Source organism: Neoarius graeffei, chromosome 3 (assembly GCF_027579695.1).
Source record: "Neoarius graeffei isolate fNeoGra1 chromosome 3, fNeoGra1.pri, whole genome shotgun sequence".
Taxonomy (NCBI): Eukaryota; Metazoa; Chordata; class Actinopteri; order Siluriformes; family Ariidae; genus Neoarius; species Neoarius graeffei.
In genome coordinates this window covers 79,805,724-79,830,056 of record NC_083571.1, presented here as the reverse complement: position 1 = coordinate 79,830,056, position 24,333 = coordinate 79,805,724, and the positions used below count along the sequence as shown (strand labels likewise).

The 24,333-nt window shown below is 40.9% G+C and overlaps 1 protein-coding gene across 2 annotated transcripts in view; it reads right to left on the bottom strand.

Moving 5' to 3' along the window:
* palld (palladin, cytoskeletal associated protein) overlaps positions 1-24,333 on the bottom strand; it is a 178,636-nt gene that overhangs the window by 63,159 nt on the left and 91,144 nt on the right. For both annotated transcript variants that reach the window (XM_060917423.1, XM_060917424.1), the window contains exons 8-9: positions 19,988-20,107; positions 15,914-16,271 (exon numbers count right to left, since the gene is read on the bottom strand). In XM_060917423.1, coding sequence (XP_060773406.1) covers positions 15,914-16,271; positions 19,988-20,107 — 478 coding nt within the window. The remainder of the gene's footprint in view (positions 1-15,913; positions 16,272-19,987; positions 20,108-24,333) is intronic.

The window sequence follows — 24,333 nt, the reverse complement described above, 5'->3', positions numbered from 1 at the left end:
ACAAACGCGGCCGCCATTTTGGACATGTACTACCAGTAGTTTACCACAGCCAACATTGAGGAACGGCAGCAAAGAAAGTTTTTACTTTCAGCAAGACTTCCATCATGCCACTATATTGTTGTGCACTTGGATGTAGTAACCATCAACAAACAAGGCAAGGTTTATCATTTTATCGGATCCCGATGGAGAAGATGGATAGCGGCCATTAACAGGAAAGATTGGCAGCCCTCGGCATACCAACGCTTGTGTAGTGACCACTTTGTTGGAGGTAAGACGTATAAAATTAGCCAGAAAAGGCATTACATTGGTGTTAACATTCTGTGGCGGCGAGTGTGTAACCAAATAGGTTAAAATAACCCATTGTAACCTCTTTGTTCTTCTGTAGTAGCTATTGTTGACTAGCTAATGTCAACAACATAGTAGCTGGTATGTTACTGTAGCAATGTTTACGTTCAGTCATTTGGATGACTGTTAAAACCTTTCAGTCTCAAGTTTTTCCTTTACTGTATTTACTAGTTTACTGTAATTATGATCCGGCAGCTATTTACACCGGATCCAGTGTAAATAGCTGCCGGAGCCAACGTCCGAGGTTCCGGAGTGCGCTCCGGCCTGCTCCCCCTCAAATTAAGCAGCGCGCTCCAGCTTGCTCCTGGAGTGCTCCGGCCGAGGTTCCCCTCAAATTAAGCAGCGCGCGCCGGCTTGCTCCCGGAGTGCTCCGGCCGAGGTTCTGGAGCACACTCCGGCCGAGGTTCCCCTCAAATTAAGCAGCGCGCTCCGGCTTGCTCCGGAGCAAGCCGGAGCGCGCTCCGTAACCTCGGCTGGAGCACTCCTGGAGCAAGCCGGAGCGCGCTCCAGAACCTCGGACGTTGGCGTGTACGTGTATGGCGATGGGTTTTTAATGACATAGGTATACAGATCATGTGGGCCGAAGTCAGGTAAAGACGAGGGCTTCGTGTACTTCCGTACGTCAGTGAACAATCCTGGTGGAAGCAGGTAAACGTCGTTCTCTAAGCCTGCTAACCTCAATTTTTGCAAATATCTCTCCCTCTGCTCGCCCTGTAAATGCCCTACGTCGCTGGATAGTGAAGGTGTTTTCTGCATCTCGCTCCTTTTTCTTTTATGTTTTTCGTTTGTCGCCTTCCTCGCATTCAAACTGATTCGAACCAAAGTCCACTACATGTCCAAAATGGCGGTCGCGTTTACGAAGGTCACGTGACTGAAAAGGGTCTATAGACCCCTCGCACATGACGTCACACATCACGTGATAATTACACCTGGGGGTCAAACAGACACTGTCTTTCATGTAAGCAAGGCTTAATCTGTCTTCAATATGGTTCATTTTTGCGCTGTTTTTGGTTGTTCAAATTGTTCAAATAGATAAAAGACATTGCCGTCTCCCTGTTATCAAGAAAAATGTTAGAGAAGCACATGGTTCAAGAACAATGAAGAAATGAGTGGTTACAGAGAATACGACGAGAGGAGCTAAGCCTGAAAACTCCAGAGAAATTCACAATTGTATTTAAAACGTATTTTAAAAAAAAAGTCAGAAGTGAGTATGGAAGAGTTTGCTTCAGAATCTCATTTTATTTTTCTGCTTGCATTCAAGTTAGCCTCTTCATGAAAGTGTTTGAGTTTCTTACAGATGAACCAGCTTCCTTATTCGACACGGAAAACCCAGATTGGTTTCAAACAACTCGGACATAACTCAGTAAAAAACCCAACAAGGAGTGACATGCACATTATATCCTGAAAGAACAGAAAAGATTAAGAACAGAGAGCGCTGGAGCTTTGTTTCTGTTATCAGAGGAACACAGTCCAGTGCAAAATGTCACCATGGAGCCAGAGTGTAGAAATGAACCTACAGTTTGAGAGAGTTCTCCAAAACCAGACTGAACTTTACAACAGCTGCATGCATACGAAATGGAAATAAATCAACTAAGGCGGGAAAAACTCATCTCATTCATCATCTGTAGCCGCTTTATCCTGTTCTACAGGGTCGCAGGCAAGCTGGAGCCTATCCCAGCTGACTACGGGCGAAAGGCAGGGTACACCCTGGACAAGTCGCCAGGTCATCACAGGGCTGACACATAGACACAGACAACCATTCACACTCACACCTACGGTCAATTTAGAGTCACCAGTTAACCTAACCTGCATGTCTTTGGACTGTGGGGGAAACCGGAGCACCCGGAGGAAACCCACGTGGACAACATGCAAACTCCGCACAGAAAGGCCCTCGCTGGCCACAGGGCTCGAACCTGGACCTTCTTGCTGTGAGGCGACAGCGCTAACCACTACACCACCGTGCCGCCCCTAATATATCATAACTATCAAAATGTCACCCTAACCTAAACAAAAAAGTCCATGTAGAACTAATTTATTCTTGTATAAAACTTATTATTTATTGTGTACACACCTCAATAAAACACTGTTGTGCACATCCCCAGTTAGTTCCTGTCCATATTTTCCTCTGTAAATTATTCACACTTATTATTTTCACTACAGATTCCTAGCCTTCAACCACATGCAACGCCTCTACAAGAAAGTGATTGTTAAGACACCATTAACCGCTTTACAAGTTACACCTCATAAAGCGAACCTTGCTGCTGAAGTGAACAGTGCTGAGTCACATGAGAGGTATGTGTCTGGGCCCGACCACAGTGCTAGAGCTTTACATCAACCATAAGCAGCAGAATTTTCTTGCTATTAATGGTCATGGCAACACTGACTTAATGGTAAATGTGTGCACATTTTATGTACACTGACCAGAAGTGATGCTTCATTCGTAGTTTTTCCTCTACACTACAACTCACACAGAAATGATTCAACGGAAACGGTATTTAAAGTCAGATTTTCTCCAAAAGCAGCCTGATGTTCAGTTCGGAAAGTGTTTCCCATAACAACTGGGTCCTGTGAGTGCGTGCGCACTGTGCTCTGAAGGATCCCCGAATGTAAAAATATAAACGCACTTTTTAAGTCTCGGTAAAATTTAGGTGATGCCGAGCTGCTGTGTTGCTCATGTTCATTTCACTGTATAAGAATGAGCACATTGCTGCAGTTGTGAATTTTTTTTTGGAATTCTTACCTTCGTGGAAATTAAGTGAGCAGACCATCGGGTTTTTGACCTCTCCGTTAGACACTGAGTCCCATTTTCCCTTCTACGTTTAGAAATCTGTCTAGTTTTTCCCCCCCAATGATGAATTACTTTTGGTAAATTAAAAAATCTGATGTCTTTGTTTCGTTCAGAGCGATTTGCACATCCAAAAACACAGCAAAACCTTCCCATACTGATCAATAACAACTAACTCATCTGAATGAAGCACTACAATCATGCCCCATGTCATGGCGGCGTACTGTAGTTACTGTTGCTATGGGGGTCACATGATGGTGCAAAGCCTCTATTGGGAAGAAAAATGGGCCTGCCATCATTGCAATCCAAGCTTATAGGTATCAGTGTACAATTATATAATTACAATCCTTATTCTACCATCTAAATAAGCTTTGTAAAATGTCATGCTTGGAAACAAAGCCCTTAATCATAAACACTGCCACGTGGAGCAACGTCTTCCAACTTCAGCTCAAGGGATGGCGTATAACTGTCCTTAAAACTGACCACATCTCTGCCACGTGTCTGACCAAAGAGAGACACTGTAGCTACTGAGATGCTGAACCTTCTTATAATAGAAGCGTGACCAATATATGACCTCACTAGAATGCCAGAAAGCCACATTGTAAGCTATAGGTTTTATTAGTTTAAAGTAAAATAAACCCTAGCATAACCACAAAAGCCAGCAAAGGCCACCACACATATAGTAAAGTTTCAGCAACATCTGAATTAGCAGCAAGACATCACATAGAAAGCCAAAGGCATCCTGACAAACTAAAATCTTCATGTACGTGCTGCACATCTTCATGGACGTGTTCGAAACTGTTGAGCTAGAGAAAAAGTGGGAAATCGAGAAAGAAATTAAAGATGCCAGACAGAGGGGAAGAAAAAAAAAACAGTTTGAGAGCAAACGAACCACAGTTTGGTGCAGTTGTCTTTGGTCACTGTAGCAACAGCCTCACAGTGGTGGGAAGGATTTTGTGAAGACTGCGCTCTTTTAATCTGAGCGGAATGAGAGCAATGCAGCCAGCAAGTCCTGCTGCTACTGCCAAGTATGTGTACACACACACACACACACACACACACACACACACACACACACACACGTCTAGTTCTTTAAGGAGAATTAAAGGCTTGACTGGATTTGTGGACGTGTGGCCCTTAGCTGAGCTGAGTGGTGAAACATCTTCAAACTTCAACTACTATAAAGTCAGACTTAACAAACTACGAGTAGACCTTTCGACCTTAATGACTGAAAATATATCTCCTCTAACCTTCTTCTAGGCTCTACTGATAAACCCATCATGAGTGAAAATAATTTGATGTAAAATTATGTGTTTCAGTAGGTGTTGCAGTATTTCATGAGTGTATGGCCCAGGTCCTCCTTATCTGGTCACTGACTCCTGACCTTAGGCAGTGTGTGCTTGGAGTTTATCTTCACCCTGACAGAATTCAGCATGTTTAATTTCCCAGCATAAGGAGCTTTTGGACCAGAGGAACTTTCTTAGAACTGTTGGAAGAAGTTCCTTTTTGTGTGTGTGTGTCCACACTGCAGGAACTGAGAACGCTTATAGATCTTAGAATTGAGGGACATTTTTTTAGCTCCTACTTCAGGGTAGGTTCTCTCCCAGCACAAGAGGAACCATGAGTGACGTAAGTGTACATTGATTAGTCAAATACGAGCTAATGCAGCACTGACAACTGCTATTTTTAAAAAAATCTGTGTACAGTGTTAGCTGTGTAAACAACCACTCTTAATGGTAGTGTTAAAAAATGAAGAAAAAAAACCCAACCAAACAAACAAACGGACCAACAGAGAAGTCCAGGCTTTATTGAGTGTATAATGTGATTCAGGAAATACAGTGCAATTTTGACACATCTAAGCAAATTATAAAAACCTTCACTAGCGTTTCCTGCTAACACCACACTAGCAAGCTGGCTTACATCACATCAGCGTTCCCACTGGTGGTGAGAATGCAAGCAGAAAAGGTATGTTGTTCTCGGGGGAGATCCACAGTAGGTACAGTGTCTTGCAAAAGTATTCATCCCCATTGGTGTTTGTCCCCTTTTGTTGCATTACAAGCTGGAATTAAAATGGATTTTTGGAGGGTTAGCACCATTTGATTTACACAACATGCCAACCACTTTAAAGGTGCAAACTGTTCTTTTTACTGTGACACAAACGATAAGATGAAAAAACAGAAATCTGGAGTGTGCATAGGTATTCACCCTCAAAGTCAATACTTTGTAAAGCCATCTTTTGCTGCAATTACAGCTGCAAGTCTCTTGGGGTATGTCTCTATTAGCTTAATCACATCTAGCCACTTTTTGCCCACTCCTCAAGGCAAAACTGCCCCAACTCCTTCAAGTTAGATGGGTTGCGTTGGTGTACAGCAATCTTCAAGCTATGCCACAGATTCTCAATTGGATTGAGGTCTGGGCTTTGACTAGGCCATTCCAATATATTTAAATGTTTCCCTTTAAACCACTCCAGCGTAGCTTTAGCAGTATGTTTAGGGTCATTGTGCTGCTGGAACATGAACCTTCGTCCCAGTCTCAAACCTCTGGCCGATTCAAACAGGTTTTCCTCTAGAATTGCCCTGTATTTAGTGCCATCCATCTTTCTTTGAGTCCTGACCAGCTTTCCTGTCCCTGCAGATGAAAAACATCCCCACAACATGATGCTGCCACCACCATGCTTCACTGTAGGAATGGTGTTCTCAGGATAATGGGAAGTGTTGGGTTTGCACCACACATGGTGTTTCCCATGATGGCCAAAAGTTCAATTTTAGTCTCATCTGACCAAAGAATCTTCTTCCGTGTGTTTGGGGAGTCTGCCACATGCTGTTGGGCAAACTTCAAACATGTTTTCTTATTTTTTTTCTTTATGTAATGGCTTTTTTTGGCCACTCTTCCATAAAGCCCCGCTCTGTGGAGTGTACGGCTTAAAGTGGTCCTGTGGACAGATACTCCCATCTCTGCTGTGGATGTTTGCAGCTCCTTCAGTGTTATCTTTGATGTCTTTGTTGCATCTCTGATTAATGCCCTCCTTGCCTGGTCTGTGAGTTTTGGTGGGCGGCCTTCTCGTCAGGTTTGCAGTGGTGCCATATTCTTTCCATTTTGCTATAATGGATTTAATGGTGCTCCCTGGGATATTCAAAGTTTAGGATATTTTTTATAACCCAACCCTGATCTATACTTCTTCACAACTTTGTCTCTGACCTGTTTGGAGGCTCCTTGGTTTTCATGTTGCTTGCTTAGTCGTGTAGCAGAGTCAGGGTCCTTCCAGAACAGGTTGATTTATACAGACATCATGTGACAGATCATGTGACACTTTGATTGCACACAGGTGGATCTTAATCAACTAATTATGTGACTTGTGAAGTGAATTGGTTGGGCCAGCTCTTAATTAGGGGTTTCATATGAAAGGGGGTGAATACCTATGCACACTCCAGATTTCTGTTTCTTCATCTTTAAATCAATTATTGTTTGTGTCACAATAAGTAAATAAAAAATTCACCTTTAAAGTGGTAGGCATGTTGTGTAAATCAAATGGTGTTAACCCCCCAAAAATCCATTTTAGTTCCATCTTGTAATGCGACAAAACAGGACAAACACCAAGGGGGATGAATACTTTTGCAAGACACTGTAGTTCCTCTCAAATAAGTCCCTAGAACTGTTTTGTCCAAAAGCGCTGATTGCACATTCAGAACTCAGGCACAGTTTCTGAGCTAACATTTCTCATCCATTCTTATCTACTCTTGTTCAAAATCTATTTTAGTATTAGATGATTATACAAAAATACTGCATCAACTGAAAAGACCCCAGCCCATGACTAAAGCTCTATATGCTTAGCGGCTGCCTTTTGGGAAAACGTGCAATCCGAGCAGCTTTGTTAGTGTTGTAGGCAGAGCTAATTTATGAACCCAAACTAGTGAGTTGCATTGCACGGTTTGTGCAAGGTTTCTTTAAAAGTATGTGACTATTGAAGGTCCATGTACATTTCTGATGAAGAAACTGCATCTTTAAGAGACTAAAAATCCATTAACACGTAATTATAGCGTACACGGAGAATATAATTACTGTATTTTGTTGATGAATTTCTGTCATGCCTACCAACCATGTACACAGAAAAACTGTTGAAACCCCTAATCAAAGGAGGCCATAATCAAATTCACAGTGGCATCATTTAAATGTGGTGGAGCTATAGTTATTTACTTGGTTTTCTTTTGTGGGTTTCTGCCTGCCAAAATTCCACTGGTAGTATTAACAGAGTGGCTAAATGTAGATGACGAGACTCAAGCTCTGTTGAAACTCAGAGCTTCTGTTACTTACACACACACACACACACACACACACACACACACACACACACACACACACACACACACACACAAAACCGATATGTTATAATCAGATTCTAATTCAAAGAGGTCCTGTGAAATGTCTGACTAGGCCAGCAAACACATTCATCAACCTGAGAAAGCAGATCTCAAACACCAGCCACAGCTTACACTTCATTCATCACACACATGCACACTCACGCACACAATTTAACAAATGAAAGAGCATATATAGCCTCAAGTCACACATCTGCAAATGGACACCCCCGTATACACACACACACACACACACACACACACACACACACTTTACAAGCTCCAGGTGTTATCAGTGCTGTACGGTATAGGTTTCACACTCGGTGGGGCATGTTCCAGTAAAACCCCATGATGTTTTCAATTCATTCAGCTCATAAATCCCCCCCCCACACGTTCAAATGCAGACCCAGTGATAAACTTTTCATAATGATAAACTCAACCTCATAACTCAAAAATTGTGAGGTATTTATTCTACTTATCAGTTTAACATTTCCTCACAAGTCTGAGTTTTTCCTGTCTTACTGTATGCAGTGAAGTTTTTAAGCATAAAAAAAACCCCAAACTATGTAAGAACTTAAATCCAGGCCCCACTGAATATTACCTTTCCATTGATCCTCTTGTTGTATCTCTTTATCCCTCCTGTCCTCTCCTCTCCTCCTGTCTCTTTCCTGTGCTGACACATGTTGGGTGGTAGTTATTACCGATTGACTCTTTGTCAAGTTATGGAAATGTTTCCTGCATCTTACAGAGGAACACAGACGGGAATCAAGCGTGAATAAAACTGACTATCGAACATGAAATAAACTCTGAAAAACTATCAACGGGCTTGGAAAGATCTGATCTGATCCTTTCTGTTACACCATTACAACATTGTGTTAAAGGTGAAATATTATATGCTTTTTCCACAAGTTGACACAGTTCCCTGAGGTCTTCATGAAATGCCTGTGATATGATTTGGTCAAAATATCACAAGGATAAAACACCACAGCACCTCCTCACCCTGTCTAAACAGCCCTGTTCAAAACAACTGATTTGAGAGACTGTTCCTTTAAATGATAATGAGCCACTGCTCACCCCACCAGCCAATCAGGTAGCACTTTCCTCATGAATATTCATCCACAAAGGAAGTTCTCAAACCATGAGTGGGGATACTTAGATAAGGGGGCGGGATCATTCTAATGATCTCCCCTTGTGACATAGAAAGAGGAGCCAAATCTGAATGGCTTGTTGAAGCACATGTTCTGAAAGAGGCAGAACAAAAGCAGCTGACTAGGTGTATAATTTATTATTATTATTATTATTATTATTATTATTATTATTATTATTATTATTATTTCAACTTATATAGCACCTTTCTCACACCTAAAGTCACTTTACAATTACAAAAAACAAACAAACAGCCCATCAAAAGAGGGTCAGGATGTAATTCCAGTGGTATAGTTGCCTACAATCCCACCAAAAAGCACACAACGGTATGTCCCACACTGCCTGCACAGCCACCATGATGCCACCAGGCAACATCAGTCGGAACACCGTGCCATGGATCCAAAAAGCGAGCACAGGAGCACCACCGCAAAGAGTGCTGGTATGTCCCAAACCACCAGCACAGCCACAGCGATGCCACCGGGCAACATCGCTTGGAACATCGCTCGGATTTTAGAGTTTGTAGGTTGGTAAGCGCTCCAGAAATTATATTCAATTCAGAAATTCGGGTATCTGATACCCAAATGGTGGCACGGTGGTGCAGTTGGTTAGCACTGTCGCCTCGCAGCAAGAAGGTTCTGAGTTTGAGCCCAGTGGCTGACAGGGGCCTTTCTGTGTGGAGTTTGTATGTTCTCCCTGTGTCTGTGTGGGTTTCTTCCGGGTGCTCTGGTTTCCCCCACAGTCCAAAGACATATTCGGCTACTCTTGTCCATAGGTGTGAATGATTGAGAGAAGAAAATGTCTATAATAATCCCATAGAAGGCAATGGGAAGCCACTACTGTAATTCTTCCCTAGAGACTTTGATGGCTGAAGCTGTCAGAGTGGCCACGTCACTGTAGTGATATGCTAGATAGATACCCAAATATATGTGCACAAGCATTGAAAAAGTGAGTTTTTCATAAAAGTCCCCTTTAAAATAATGCTCCGCTCTGACATGAATAAAAACTAATGACTTCTTCGAGGGACTCGTTTATACAATGGCAGTTGATTAGCACCAACTTTTATATATTACTAGAAAAAAAAATGTTTTTACGATAGGGATACCTATTGTTATTGTTGTTGTTGTTATTACAAAGCTCTTTTGTCACATCTATAGCACACAAACAGCACACGTCCATTCGAGCCATAAAACAGGGATCAACTGGGGCCAGAGAATGTTGGCAATGTAACAACTTGTTGTGTATTACAGCCACTGTGGTCAGTTTACAGGTCAGATGGATTGAGTGTGGAGCGTCAAAGCAACATCATCATGACAACAAACAGCTCGGCCTCACCAGTGAAACAAGAGATGCTCTGGAGAGAGTTTTTTCAGGGTTTACTGAGAGCACAGCAACCTCAGCAACAATAGACTCATACTTTCCGTTCATCTTCCAGTTGCATGATGCAATTCAGGTAATTATAAAGTCAATTAACTTAAGATTTGAATGAAACCTGGTCCGTCAGGAAACCTTTAAAAGACAACAATTTAAAAGACAGCAATTCCAAGCAAACATTAAAACATCATTAGCTTTACGGCAGCGAGATAAGGCTCATGTTACAAGGTAATATCCAGGGAGAAATAAGCTGGAACATGGAAACTCTGAGTCTACAGGCCAGGGGTCAAAGTACTAGTGTGAATGTTGCCATGGTGATGGTGATGTGAGGCCACACAGAACAGGGCTGATAAGCCACCACCTGGCATGCAACAATGACCCCGTGGTAATTATGTCATTATAGGATTTCTGTTTTTACAGCGAAATTGCAGGGCAGGGAGGGGGTACAGTCAGCTAGGTAGGGTGCTTGCAATGGTGTTAGGCTGCTGATGGGACATCCCGTTGTGTCTGACAGCCTGGTTATTGTGTTATTGTGGAAAATCTGTTGAGGAAGCAGCTTTTCACAGCAATTATTTGCCATTTGTGGAAACTCAAGTAAGGACACAACTTTGCCAACCAGTGAGCCATTCGAGCTGGCTCTTTGCCCTGATGAGAAACAATGAGTCTTTCACATCAGCTAACACATGCCCATCACGCATGTACACACACACACACACACACACACACCCAGCGTGAACCAAATGCCTATTTATACTACCTTCCTTTTGAGTCGTCATTGGCTATATCATTCAATCTGGAAGCACAGAACTGAGTGAGAGATTGAGAGGATGTGAAGTAACAGGAGCAGAAGGGACGTACAGCTCCATGTGCAGGAAAGTCTAGTTCATCAGTCTCCGATCTGCAGGCCAAACAAAAGCCATGCTACTTCAGCAATTTCAGAGCTATGATTTGAATCTCATGCTGTCATAGTGCACTAGCCATTTTCAGTGAAAGTGTGAAAGTGGCGTGCTATTAACACCCAGTTGATTCCAGCTAACAATTTAAAGTTACCAGAGCATTTCTACAGCAATTATTCTAGAATATTCTGGTTCCCAACATTTTTGGTGTTTACTAATAGACATGTAACGATTCACCCAATTTATGATTAGATTTTCCCACAATGTATTTTTTTTTAAATGAACACAATTTTATTACCAAAAATATGCAACATTTATTACTATTCCTAATCAACTTCAATCATCCTTTTGTTAAATTTAAAAAAATAAACTTTTTATGTGGCGGTACGGTGGTGTAGTGGTTAGGACTGTCATCTCACAGCAAGAAGGTTCTGGGTTCAAGCCCAGTGGCTGACAGGGGCCTTTCTGTGTGGAGTTTGCATGTTCTCCCCGTGTCTGTGTGGGTTTCCTCCGGGTGCTCCAGTTTCCCCCACAGTCCAAAGACATGTAGGTTAGGCTAACTGGTGACTCTAAATTGACCGTGAGTGTGAATGGTTGTTTGTCTCTATGTGTCAGCCTTATGATGATCTGGTGACTTGTCCAGGGTGTACCCTGCCTCTCGCCCATAGTCAGCTGGGATAGGCTCCAGCTTGCCCGCGACCCTGCACAGGATAAGTGGTTATGAATAATGGATGGATGGAGCTTTTTATGTTTCATTTTCTTAATAACCAACAATAATTATTGCCCACATTTGTAAAGGTTGGAGTAAAGTATAATAGCCTATTAACTAAAATATTCATTTTATTAAAAATGAGAAAAGTATATAACAAATGTTCCTTTTCTTAATAAACTTTTATGAACATTTGTACTTTGTCCATTTGCTTCTCTTTTGTTTAGCTTTCAGCAGTCTGTAAAAAGAGAGCTTTGATTTCTAGTTCAATCTATTTGTACAGTCAATCACATAACAGCTCTTTCCCATTTTACATATGATTTTGTATGTTTTCATGACATTAGTGCTGTGTTACTTTTCCCTAGGGTGAAGTCACATGCATTCCCACTATTGTACGTTACACGTTGCATGTTATAGTATGCCCTCTGCTGTCTAAACAACACAATTACAACTAAAAAAAACCCCACCTAAGATTATGCAGCCTGATAAAAATCGCAATTCATTTTTTAATTTCATTGATTCAAATCCTCATAAATTTTGTGTTGCGATTTATCATTGCACAATATATCATTATATGCCTAATTACTACATTGTAAATTTAGGTAATAATTTCTTATTACACAAATTCAGGAAGCCTAAAGACACAGTGTGCATCGTGTCTTTGAGAAACCAATGTCTGAACATGACCACACATATACACACACATAAATTCCTTCATATTTCCTGATCATCGTTTTGGGCCCTGAAATAATATCCACCGGATATGAAACAGAAAGGTAAAGAACAGACCAGTCCTATTCAATGCACAAAATCTCCATTCAGTTTGCTTATCACACACACACACACACACACACACACACACACACACACACACGTACACACACAGTCATGATGCTCAACACAGTCCAGAAAAAGCAGACAAAGCTACATCAATGCTGTATCAATTTCAGCTTTTACTAACTCTGTGGTTGAGTGTCTGCTCTAAACTCTTGCTTTAACACCTGTTCTTTTGAGTACAGTTATACAATGGAGAAGAAAAACTGGTGGTTTGGTTTCTCCATTGTATAATTTAAGTATGCTCACAAATAGGGAGGGAAATGGGGGGAGCTAAGTTTATTGAAAGTCACAGTCACAGTGCACAAGAACAATGCAGCAACACTGGCACCGAACCCTGTAAAACAGGAGGAAGAGACGAGGAAAATCATGTTTTCTTTAAATTCTGCAACCAAAATAAGAATTCAGCAAGAAATAATACAAAATACAACCCTTCATGGCATACCGGCAAACGCTGAAGCAACAACTGCCTTGCCGAAAGAACATTTCAAATAATTCAAGAACAAAATGTCTTTAGAAACTTCATGCTGAATGATGCAATGTCACATGAGCTTGCATAATCATGATAATTATGAAACAGAACATACTCATCTTATAAGGCTGACTTTCCCTTAACCTGACAAGAGCTCAGGGTCCACACATCTGCCATTTCTGTTCTTTTATTTATACTGTGTGTCCTGTATATTCTGCTTCTCTCTGCTGAAATAAATCTGTTTAAATTTAGTTGCGTTTACATTAGATCAATTTATACATATTTTCTCTAGGAAGTTTCTTTTGAAAGACTCTTTTTTTTTTTTTACCATTGATACGACGTACAGTATCTGTAGGTTTGACAAAAAACTCTTTTAACCCTTTCATGCAAAAATTATTTTAAAAAAATATCCATGTTTCTTTAGATGTTTTTAAAGTTAATTGCATGTCATGAATTTGGACTTTTAAGATTAATTATATATTACTTTTATCCAAGAAAATGATTAACTTTCAGATATAAAATAATAAATGTCATTGACCAAAATAACAGAAAATAAAACATTTTGAACAAAGTGCTTCAGCTTCATAAAGTGTAAACAGTTTAGGACTATTATATATGAATATACGATGATGTATCAGGGCCATCCATCCATCTATTATCTCTAGCCGCTTATCCTGTCCTACAGGGTCGCAGGCAAGCTGGAGCCTATCCCAGCTGACTACGGGCAAAAGGTGGGGTACACCCTGGACAAGTCGCCAGGTCATCACAGGGCTGACACATAGACACAGACAACCATTCACACCCACATTCACACCTACGGTCAATTTAGAGTCACCAGTTAACCTAACCTGCATGTCTTTGGACTGTGGGAGCACCCGGAGGAAACCCACGCAGACACGGGGAGAACATGCAAACTCCGCACAGAAAGGCCCTCGCCAGCCACGGGGCTCGAACCCAGGACCTTCTTGCTGTGAGGCGACAGTGTTAACCACTACACCACCGTGCCGCCCCTGTATCAGGGCCATTGTAGGTTAAAAAAAACACACACACACCAGAAGTCAGGTGTGTGGGTGGGTGGGGGTGGGGGTGTGTTTCTAAATTAATTCTAAATTAAAAGTTACATTTACCAGAAAAAACTCGGGTATTATCAGAGTTTATATATTAAAAGATAATAAATTCCAAGAAAAAAAATGTAATTCCAAGATTAAGAAAGTACAAGAAAAGTAAAAGTAAGTGACTTTTTAATCTCAGAATTTCTGAGTTGTTTTCTCACAAATTTATCTCTGAGAATAGTCAGGGTTTTTTTTCCTCATAAATATGACTTTAATCTTCAAAATTCTGAAGTGTTCTGAGGTGTTTTCTTGGAATATTACCTCCCCATGTCAGCTCAGGGTTTTTTTTCTTACCTACAAGGTTCAGTAAGCTTGCCTACGACCCTGTAGAACAGGATAAAGCGGCTGGAGATAATGAGATGAGATAATAATAATAATAATAATAATAATAATAATAATAATTTCTTAAAAAGTTAAGGCATTCATTGGAGTCTGGCACAATTTTTTACTTAACTGAAGACTTTGTGCAGAATATTTCTAAAGATAAATCAGAGACACTGGGAGCAGCAGAAATAAGGATTAATAATTTGTTACATTACAGTAATGGGTTCAGGTGATTTGGGCATGATTTAATATTTTATATTTTCCTTAAAAAAACCCACAAAAAAACACAATCTGACTGTCCATAAGTGTGGACACTGCATGAAAAGGTTAAACTGAATAAATGATGATTATTAAATATTAGGGCGGCATGGTGGTGCAGTGGTTAGCACTGTCGCCTCACAGCAAGAAGGTTCTGGGTTCGAGTCCAGTGGCTGACAGGGGGCCTTTCTGTGTGGAGTTTGCATGTTCTCCCGTGTCTGCATGGGTTTCCTCCGGTTTCCCCCAAAGACATGCAGGTTAGGCTAATTGGTGACTCTAAATTGACCGTAGGTGTGAATGGTTGTGTGTCTCTATGTGTCAGCCCTGTGATGACCTGGCGACTTGTCCAGGGTGTACCCCGCCTTTCGCCCATAGTCAGCTGGGATAGGCTCCAGCTTGCCCGCGACCCTCCACAGGATAAGCGGCTATGGATAATGGATGGGTGGACCTTAAATATTAAATTTTTATTCTTCTGTTTGTACATAGATGTACATATTCTATGTACAAATAAATTAACTGGGATGAGGAGGAAATAGATTTTGAATGCCTTCTTTCAGCTACAGCGGCATGTCAGTGTCGACTGGCTAGTCTGGTAACTAGAATCACGATGAAATATTGAGCAATTATTGGATGAGGTTGAACAAAATATCGTGATTTGTTACTGGTGAGCAAGCAATTAATTATTTGCTGATGCCAAAGGCAGAGACACTAACAAATCATGATATTTTGTGAAAACCGAGTTCAATAATTGTTTTTTTATTCAAATAATTTTTTAAAATACTGATTAGAAAGTTTGCGTGATGAGTCAAATGATCACAAAGAAACTGAGTTATGCTGACAACAGTGTGAATTAACTGTGCATGAACAGACCATTATTTGTAGGCAGTTATTTACAGTTCGCTCAGCAAATCAAAACAGTATCAAAAATAATTTCAAGTCAGTTTAGATTGAAACACCATTACATTCAGTTAGATTTACCACTGGTACTGGTACTGGACTGGTTTGATGTAGAAATGTAACTACAAAAACAAGATTAAAGGTAATGCCTTTATGCTCTTAAGTCAGGTACTTCACACCAAATTAAGACCATTTTAACCCAAGTCATTTCAGCAGCACGTAAACATACACATGAGCGGTACACACCTACATCTGTCCCTGAACTTTGTACTGGAACTGTACCGGTAATTCTCATTGTACCTATTATAGAATTGATGCCACACACATTTTTTGAAATGCTTTTGTGTAAATCAGCCACTCGGTATAAAATGCTGATGATGTGTGTACAGGAGATTGATGTGTTACTCACAGTCTGGGTTTGGGCTTGATGGGAACAGGGGGTCCTTCTTTAGCTGGAGATGGTGACGGAGGAAGTGCAGCTTCTCCAACAGGGGATGGAATTTCCTTCATACTCGCTGCTGATTGGGGGCTTGGGGTACTGCTGCTGGAAAAAGCTCCGTTCAATTGGTGCTCAGCATCTGTGGCAGCCTGGACACTTGGCCAAATGTCTAGCTCATTTATTTGGAAGGCCTCAGCACTGGGCGGAGTTTTGGGTGGGACCTCCAGGAGGCTGATTTCAGTGGGTGGGGGAGGGGGTGGGAATGATTGATTGTCCTCGAAGATGCTGTCGTCTCTGGGTGCACCATTTCTGGACGATTCTTCAGACCCTAAATTGGAGAAGGATGATAAAATGGATAGAATGTCTTTGGTTTGTTCTTAAAATTTGCTTGACATGCAAAACGTAAGACAAAACTGTAGCATTGTTTATATTATCGTAGATATTTACTCATGTGAAATGAAAGAGTTATTATTGTAAAACTGTGCAAGTACCAGAATTAAATATGCAAAATTACATAAACATAGAAACCATAAATCATTGTAGCAAACTACTGTAATATAGATATTTAGGCAGTGCCTAAAAGCGGAGCTCCTGATGAGTGAAGGAGCAAAATATTTGCAAGAGCACAAAATCGACCTGAATAGAATAATAATATTACAGCATATGAACCATCAAATTGTGTTGTGTTGTATATTTCACATCAATAAATTGCTGCATTGTCTTGTGACAGTGACACCAATAATGAGATACACATCAGTTACGAATACATATTTATTCCTTTCTTTGACACCGCATGCCATGCGTCAGAAACAACACCACGGCATTTATTATAGTGTGACTCTGCTGGGTGCCTGGTGGACAACAGTGAACCAGCGCTTTCACTTTACATCATTACTATATCGTTACCATCGAATATCAAACTTGATATGTCAAACAGGTGTCTGGTTACATTTCACATCCACGTGCATTGGAGCTTGTGCAGCGCCATTAGGACTAATTACCATACATCTGTTCCTGATTAGAGCTCAATCACAGCACATACATATAAGGACTCTCAGTAACACAAAGACTTTGTGAAAGCCTTATATTTTGCATCAGTTTTCTGGTTTTGACCCTGTTTGTGTTTTTGGACTGTGAGTATTTTGTTACCTCTGATATCCTGTCTGTACTTCACTCAAACACTGCCTGTTTTTCGACTCTGCCTTTGTCTATGTTTTGGATCTGTTTCTAGCATGCTTTCAATAAAACTCTTCCTTCACTTACATCCATCTATCACCCTTACATGACAGAAACTGTCAATTGTCCAACAAGCTAGTGGACTAATTAAACTGCTTTAACGGGTTTTATATGAAACTGCCGTGAATATTTTCCATAAAATAATCCCACATTATTTTTTAAAAAGCAAATTAAAAATAAGCACTGGATAAAAACCTATCTATCTTTTGTAAATAAAGATACAAATTTTGTTGTCCAGTGGTCGTGTTTATGAGAGACATTGCCTTGTACTTAAGATCAGGTTCCCTGTGGTGGTACATGTACATCGTACGGTCATGCCATGAAAAATCAGGTTGATGCATTATTATATTCTCTTAAGTATGTGGTTCTGCTCCACGTACTTCATGCCCAGCAAGCTCTGCTATAATAGTATCATGGCCTAATATGTAATAAACATAGATACCACAGAACACAGAACTGAATAATCATACAGTAATTACCCACATAGCTAAACACACTAACCGGCCACCTGTACACCTGTTCATTCATGGAATTACCCAATCGGCCAATCATGTGACAGTATTACAATGCATAAAATCACAGAGATACAGGTCAAGAGCTTCACATAATGTTCACATTAAACTTCAAAACAGGGGGAAAATATGATCTCAGTGACTTTAACTGTGGCATGGTTATTGGTGCCAGATGGACGGATTTGAGTATTTCAGAAACTGCTGATCTCCTGGAGTTTTAACACACAGCAGTCTCTAGAGTTTACTCAGAATGGTGCGAAAAACAAAAAACATTCAGTCAGTGCAAATTCTGTGAGGAGAATGTCCAGATGAGTTCAAGCTGACAGGACATCTATAGTAACTCAGATATTCTCTCTTTACAAACATGCTGAGCAGAAAAGTGGCGGCACGGTGGTGTCGTGGTTAGCACTGCCGCCTCGCAGCAAGAAGGTCCTGGGTTTGAGCCCAGCGGCCAACAAGGGCCTTTCTGTGTGGAGTTTGCATGTTCTCCCCGTGTCTGTGTGGGTTTCCTCTGGGTGCTCCAGAGGAAACATTATGTGATCTCGCGACTTGTCCAGGGTGTACCCTGCTATAGTTGGCTGGCATAGGTTCCAGCTTGCCTGTGACCCTGTACAGGATAAGCGGCTACAGATAATGGATGGATGAGCAGAAAAGCATATCAGAACGTACAGCACACTAAACCTTGAGGTGGATTGTAGTACAGTAACAGAAGACCACATCAGGTTCCACTCCTGTCAGCCAAGAACAGGGATCTGAGGCTACAATAGACACAGTTTCAGCAAAATTGGATAGGTTAAGCTTGGAAAAAGACCAGACAACGTGACTGGCTAACTGGATCATTGCATGAATGAGCAATTGTACCTAATAAAATGAACGGTGAGTGTGTGTTATAATGAATTCACACAGGAGCTTGCAGTTATTTTATGGTACTTTAGTTATTTATTTTGACTTAGTAAAGATTTATATAATTAGGTATGATTAATACATATTAGTGAATAAGTAATATAGCAAAAGTGATAAATAACAGCAGGCTTTTTATGCAGCTGTCAGGTGCTGACTGAACCCTAAGGGAATTTATATAGTGCTTGTTTGGAGTTCATCTAAGCCTTTATGAATCCATGTAATCCTTGTTTATTTGGGTCAGACCTCTACTCTGATTGCCCTATAAATAGGTCCGCTGATCCAGCAATAGCAATCAGAAATAAACACTTCTTCCTTGCTATGTGTGAGTCGTGCTTGGATCAGCTTCCACCGAACAGGTACTCATGTTCACTCAGAGCGTTTTCAATACACACAGAGCGTACGAAACCAGAGCATGATGAGGCTCATAAGACTTACGCAACTCCCTTTCTCAAGAAAAATGTCATACTTGAGAAAAATGAACATGGAAACATTTACCTCACCCTTTAGAAAAAACAATGAGTCACCTGACTTTTTTTTTTTAATGGTTTTTCCTACAAATACTAAAATATTGTCAGTTATACTGATGGGATCATTAAAAAAAAGATAATATTCTAAAATTATTCATAACTTTATTTTTTTAAGATTTTTTGGGGGGCTTTTTCCATCTTTATTGGATAGGACAGTGTAGAGACAGGAAATGAGCAGGAGAGAGATGGGGAGGGATTGGGAAATGACCTCGGGTCAGAATCGAACCCGGGTCCCCAGATTTATGGTATGGCGCCTTATCCACGACGCCCCCTAAAATTATTCAATGACCTCGGGTCGGAATTGAACCCGGGTTCCCGGATTTATGGTATGGCACCTTATCCACCTGAGCCACGACGCCCCCTTAAAGTTATTCATAACTTGATCTTTTTTTCAACTACTTGGTATTATCATTCTGTAGCAGGCTTGAGGAAATGACCCTTTTTTTTTTGAGAAACCCTTATATCACTTATAGTGTATTAAGTCACAACAGTCAAGCCACATACAGCTACATTTTTACCATCATGCCTACTTTATTTATATTGTAAATACCTCCATATTTACAGTACATTCATGACTTAATAGATTGATGCTTTTTTTTGGGGGGGGGGGGGGGGCACCTTCAGATTGTTTAAAAAAATACTGCCAAAGTTAAACTCATCAGTTAGTTCAAGATTCAGGTTAGGAACCTTTATAGACCGCCACAGGGTGTAAGATCTTCTAGTGTGCATCCACAAAACATATGGACTCAGTTCCAGGTAACTACCTTTTATTTTCTATTCATAATCAATACAACTTTATCAGGAACTTGCTGTTCAGTTGAATTAATGGGTAAAATGTGGTTGTAAAGTTTACTATTAAAACACACCTGGCAGGATGGTGAGCTGGGCACTGCAGCTGATGGAGCCATACTGGTTTGTAGCACTGCAGCAGAACAGGCCTCCGTCTTCAGGGAAAACTTCTGCTATCACCAGAGTGCAGATCTCTTCTGTTGGGTCAATTAGAGGAGCCACTAATTACACATTGATTACAGAGTTGCTCAGTGACCATGGCTAGAGGTTGTACATCGGAGGAACTCTCCCTCCTTTGACGCAGAATTCCGATTCAGGAACTCGGAATTGCCTCGTCATCGCCGAGTTCAGCATCAACAATGAGTAAAGTAGCATTTCTTATCTTTCAATGAGTTATACTGTATATACAAAAGTATTTAGAGTATACTGTAAGTATATACACAATAACACTAATATATACATTTTTATATGGGACATAAGTGTTTTACTGGGAAATACGCCACTTATAATTATCATACGAACCACATCCGGGACATCAAGCAACATATTTTCCAATATATTCACTCATGAGGAAATCGATGAACTGTTTTGATTAACCTGCGTACTTTTTGTTTGTGAATGTGTCGATATAATAAAAAGGAATATCACACGTTGGCTTTAAGATAAGATATTCCTTTATTGAGCCCCACAAGGGGAAATTCAGATGTTGCAGCAGCTCAAATACAGAGTAAAATATAGATAAATGTAGACGAAGTTAAAAAATGTATATATATATATATATATATATATATATATATATATATATATATATATACATATATATATATATATACACACAGTATATATTAGAGATAGAACTAAATAAGGACAATTGCTCACAAAAGACAGCAACAAGAATTGGTAGCGGCACTACATCCACTGGTGGTGTGCGTAAACTAGTGGTGTAGAGCCATATAAAGTGACACAGTGAAGAGGTAGCCATAGCTATGGTGGAACTGTAACAATAATAATGCACCATGTGATACGGTACATGATAATAGTACAGATGGGGGGTGGGGGGAGATAGTGCTATGGCAATAGAGAAAAAGGACAAAAATATACAGAATATATTCATATGTGCACTGTGTGCAATGTTCCAGTACAGTGCGGTGTGAGCACAGTGTTCTACATGAGTCCAGTGCAAGAGAAAGAGTGTGTGCATGTCAGCATGATGGCAGTCTATATGTTCTCCGCTCTTGTTATACAGTCTGATGGCAGCAGGCACAAATGATCATCTGAAGCGCTCCGTCTTGCTCTTAAGTGGAGTGAGCCAATGACTGAATGAGCTGCCCAACTGCCGCAGTTCCTCATGGAGAGGGTGAGAGGGATTGTATGAAGATATGAAGTTTATCTTCTCATGTTGAAAAACACATTTTTCATACAAAATACATTGTGGGTCTAAATGAAATATTTAAATTGTATTGGCTGGCGTTGAGTGGTATATCAGATATATTCCATTCAGCTAGCATGATACTGAACAAGTCGAAGACGATTTCAGTATCATGCTAGCTGAATTGAATATATCTGATAGATCACAAAAAAAGGCAGTCAATATTATTATTATTATTATTATAATACATACACACTCTCTTCTTATCAGCATACTCGAAGGCCAACACTAGTCAAGTCAAGTCAAGTTTATTTGTATAGCGCTTTTAACAATAAACATTGTCGCAAAGCAGCTTTACAGAATTTGAATGACTTAAAATATGAGCTAATTTTATCCCTAATCTATCCCCAATGAGCAAGCCTGTGGCAACGGTGGCAAGGAAAAACTCCCTCAGGCGACATGAGGAAGAAACCTCGAGAGGAACCAGAATCAAAAGGGAACCCATCCCCATTTGGGCAACAACAGACAACATGACTATAACATTAACAGTCCTAACATAAAGTCAGCTTTGTTGATGCTATAAACCCCCCGCCGACGGAAACCCGAGCGCAAAACTGTTCACAACAACCGCAGTCCCAATGTCAGCAAGCCAACTGCAGTCCCCAGCCACAAAAGCACCACTGCAAGAGTCCAGAGCGTCCTCCATGCTAGCTTACCCGTGACTAAGTGCTGTTAGCACAGCAGTGCAGTCACCTTCCAGCCAGTGTAGCATTCATCAGCGCAGCAGTGAAGTCACCTTCCAGCCACCTTCTACACCTTCTCTCAGAATCTTCCATATTTAACGATGCAAACCTCGTGGCCATGTTTGTTTGCAAATTGCCGCTCGCTAGCACGGAAGTTTTATGTCACCAACGTGTCTCTTTTCCAGTTTTTCAATGTCCGTTGGTATGTTTTTCCTTTGTAAATATGCATGAAGAATATATAATGAAGTTTTGATAGCCGTGAACGGTTTTGCGCTTGGGTTTCCGTCAGTGGGGGGTTTATAGCATCAACGTAGCTGACTTCATGTTAGGACTGTTAATTTTATAGTCATGATGTCTGTTGTTGCCCATATGGGGATGAGTAAGTTAGGGCGGCACGGTGGTGTAGTGGTTAGCATGGTTGCCTCACAGAAAGGTTTCGGGTTTGAACCCAGCGGCTGGCGAGGACCTTTCTGTGTGGAGTTTGCATGTTCTCCCCGTGTCTGTGTGGGTTTCCTCCGGGTGCTCCGGTTTCCCCCACAATCCAAAGACATGCAGTCAGGTTGACGTGGGGCGGCCTTGGGCTGAGGTGCCCTTGAGCAAGGTACCTAACCCCTGACTGCTCCCCGGGCGCTCTGGTGTGGCTGCCCACTGCTCTGTGTGTGCGTGCTTGTGTTCACTGCTTCAGATGGGTTAAATGCAGAGGATTAATTTCACAGTACTTGAAGTGTGCATGTGACAAATAAAGGTTTCTTCTTCTTTCAGGTGTTCAGTGTGTCTTTAGTTTCAGTTTATTTATTTAATGCTTAATTCAAGTCAAGTTTATTTGTATAGCGCTTTTAATAATAAACACTGTCACAAAGCAGCTTTACAGAATTTGAACGACTTAAAACATGAGCTAATTTTATCCCTAATCTATCCCCAATGAGCAAGCCTGCTCATTGGGGATAGATCATTAATTATAACATAGCTACTCCTAGCAGTAGCATTGGATTAGTCTCGTCTTTTCCCTTTCCCGGTGGATACACTGCAAAAAAATATATCTTAGCAAGTGAAAATATCTTGAAAATAGTTGAAACGATCTAGCATTTCCTATTAGAATACAAGACACCAATTCTTAGATTATTAAACTTAGTTCTAGATTGCAACCAGCTTATTCTAAGATGTCTTATCAAGTAAAAATATCTGTCCATGCAGCAAGATAATTTCACTAGTTTAAGTTACTTTCTCCTCAAATTCAGTTTTCAGTTTTAGCAGTGCAATGAAATGGTTGTGTGCATGCGCAGCAGAAAAGTTTTGTCATTGGATATTCGCATGAGCTCTGACGTGTGACCTTGTGTTGTCTTGACAACGTGCAATATTGTAACAATATTGCACGCTCATTCTCCATTGGGTAGAGTGACATAATGTACATAGGATAAGCGATATGCAAACAGTATTGCATGCTATCAAACCAAATGAATGAAACCTGCTAGAAGGGACTAGAATACATGTTTTTATTCCATCGAAAAAGTGTCCCATATGTATAATAATTCCCGATATTTCACTCCAATGACGTCACTCCCAGTGTTTTCCCATTAACTAGATGCGTGTTGTCAAAATGGCAAACCGGTTCACAATTAAAATTCTTTTGACTAACTTATGTTTTTTTTTGTGTGTGTTCACATAATATAAATAACATTGCATGGTGGCACGAAGATATTTAGTTTATCTGCTTGTGTTGAAATATATTTCACTCATTTGCTTCACTCATTCATGAATATATTCATCACTCGAAGATAAACTTCATATCTTCGCACCATTGAGTAATAGCGGAGCTCCTCCACCAGCCTTCAGCCCGTGCGAGCGGAGCCCCGTAGGCATAGAGTGTGGATACATAAAGAAACCCATCAAGTTGTTTTCTGATGGTTTCAGTCCTGTGCATGCCTCCACCATACCAGTGTTAGTAATTACCAGTCTAGGGCGGCACGGTGGTGTAGTGGTTAGCGCTGTCACCTCACAGCAAGAAGGTCTGGGTTCGAACCCCGTGGCCGGCGAGGGCCTTTCTGTGTGGAGTTTGCATGTTCTCCCCGTGTCCGCGTGGGTTTCCTACAGGCGCTCCGGTTTCCCCCACAGTCCAAAGACATGCAGGTTAGGTTAACTGGTGACTCTAAATTGACCGTAGGTGTGAATGTGAGTGTGAATGGTTGCCTGTGTCTATGTGTCAGCCCTGTGATGACCTGGCGACTTGTCCAGGGTGTACCCCGCCTTTCGCCTGTAGTCAGCTGGGATAGGCTCCAGTTTGCCTGCGACCCTGTAGAACAGGATAAAGCGG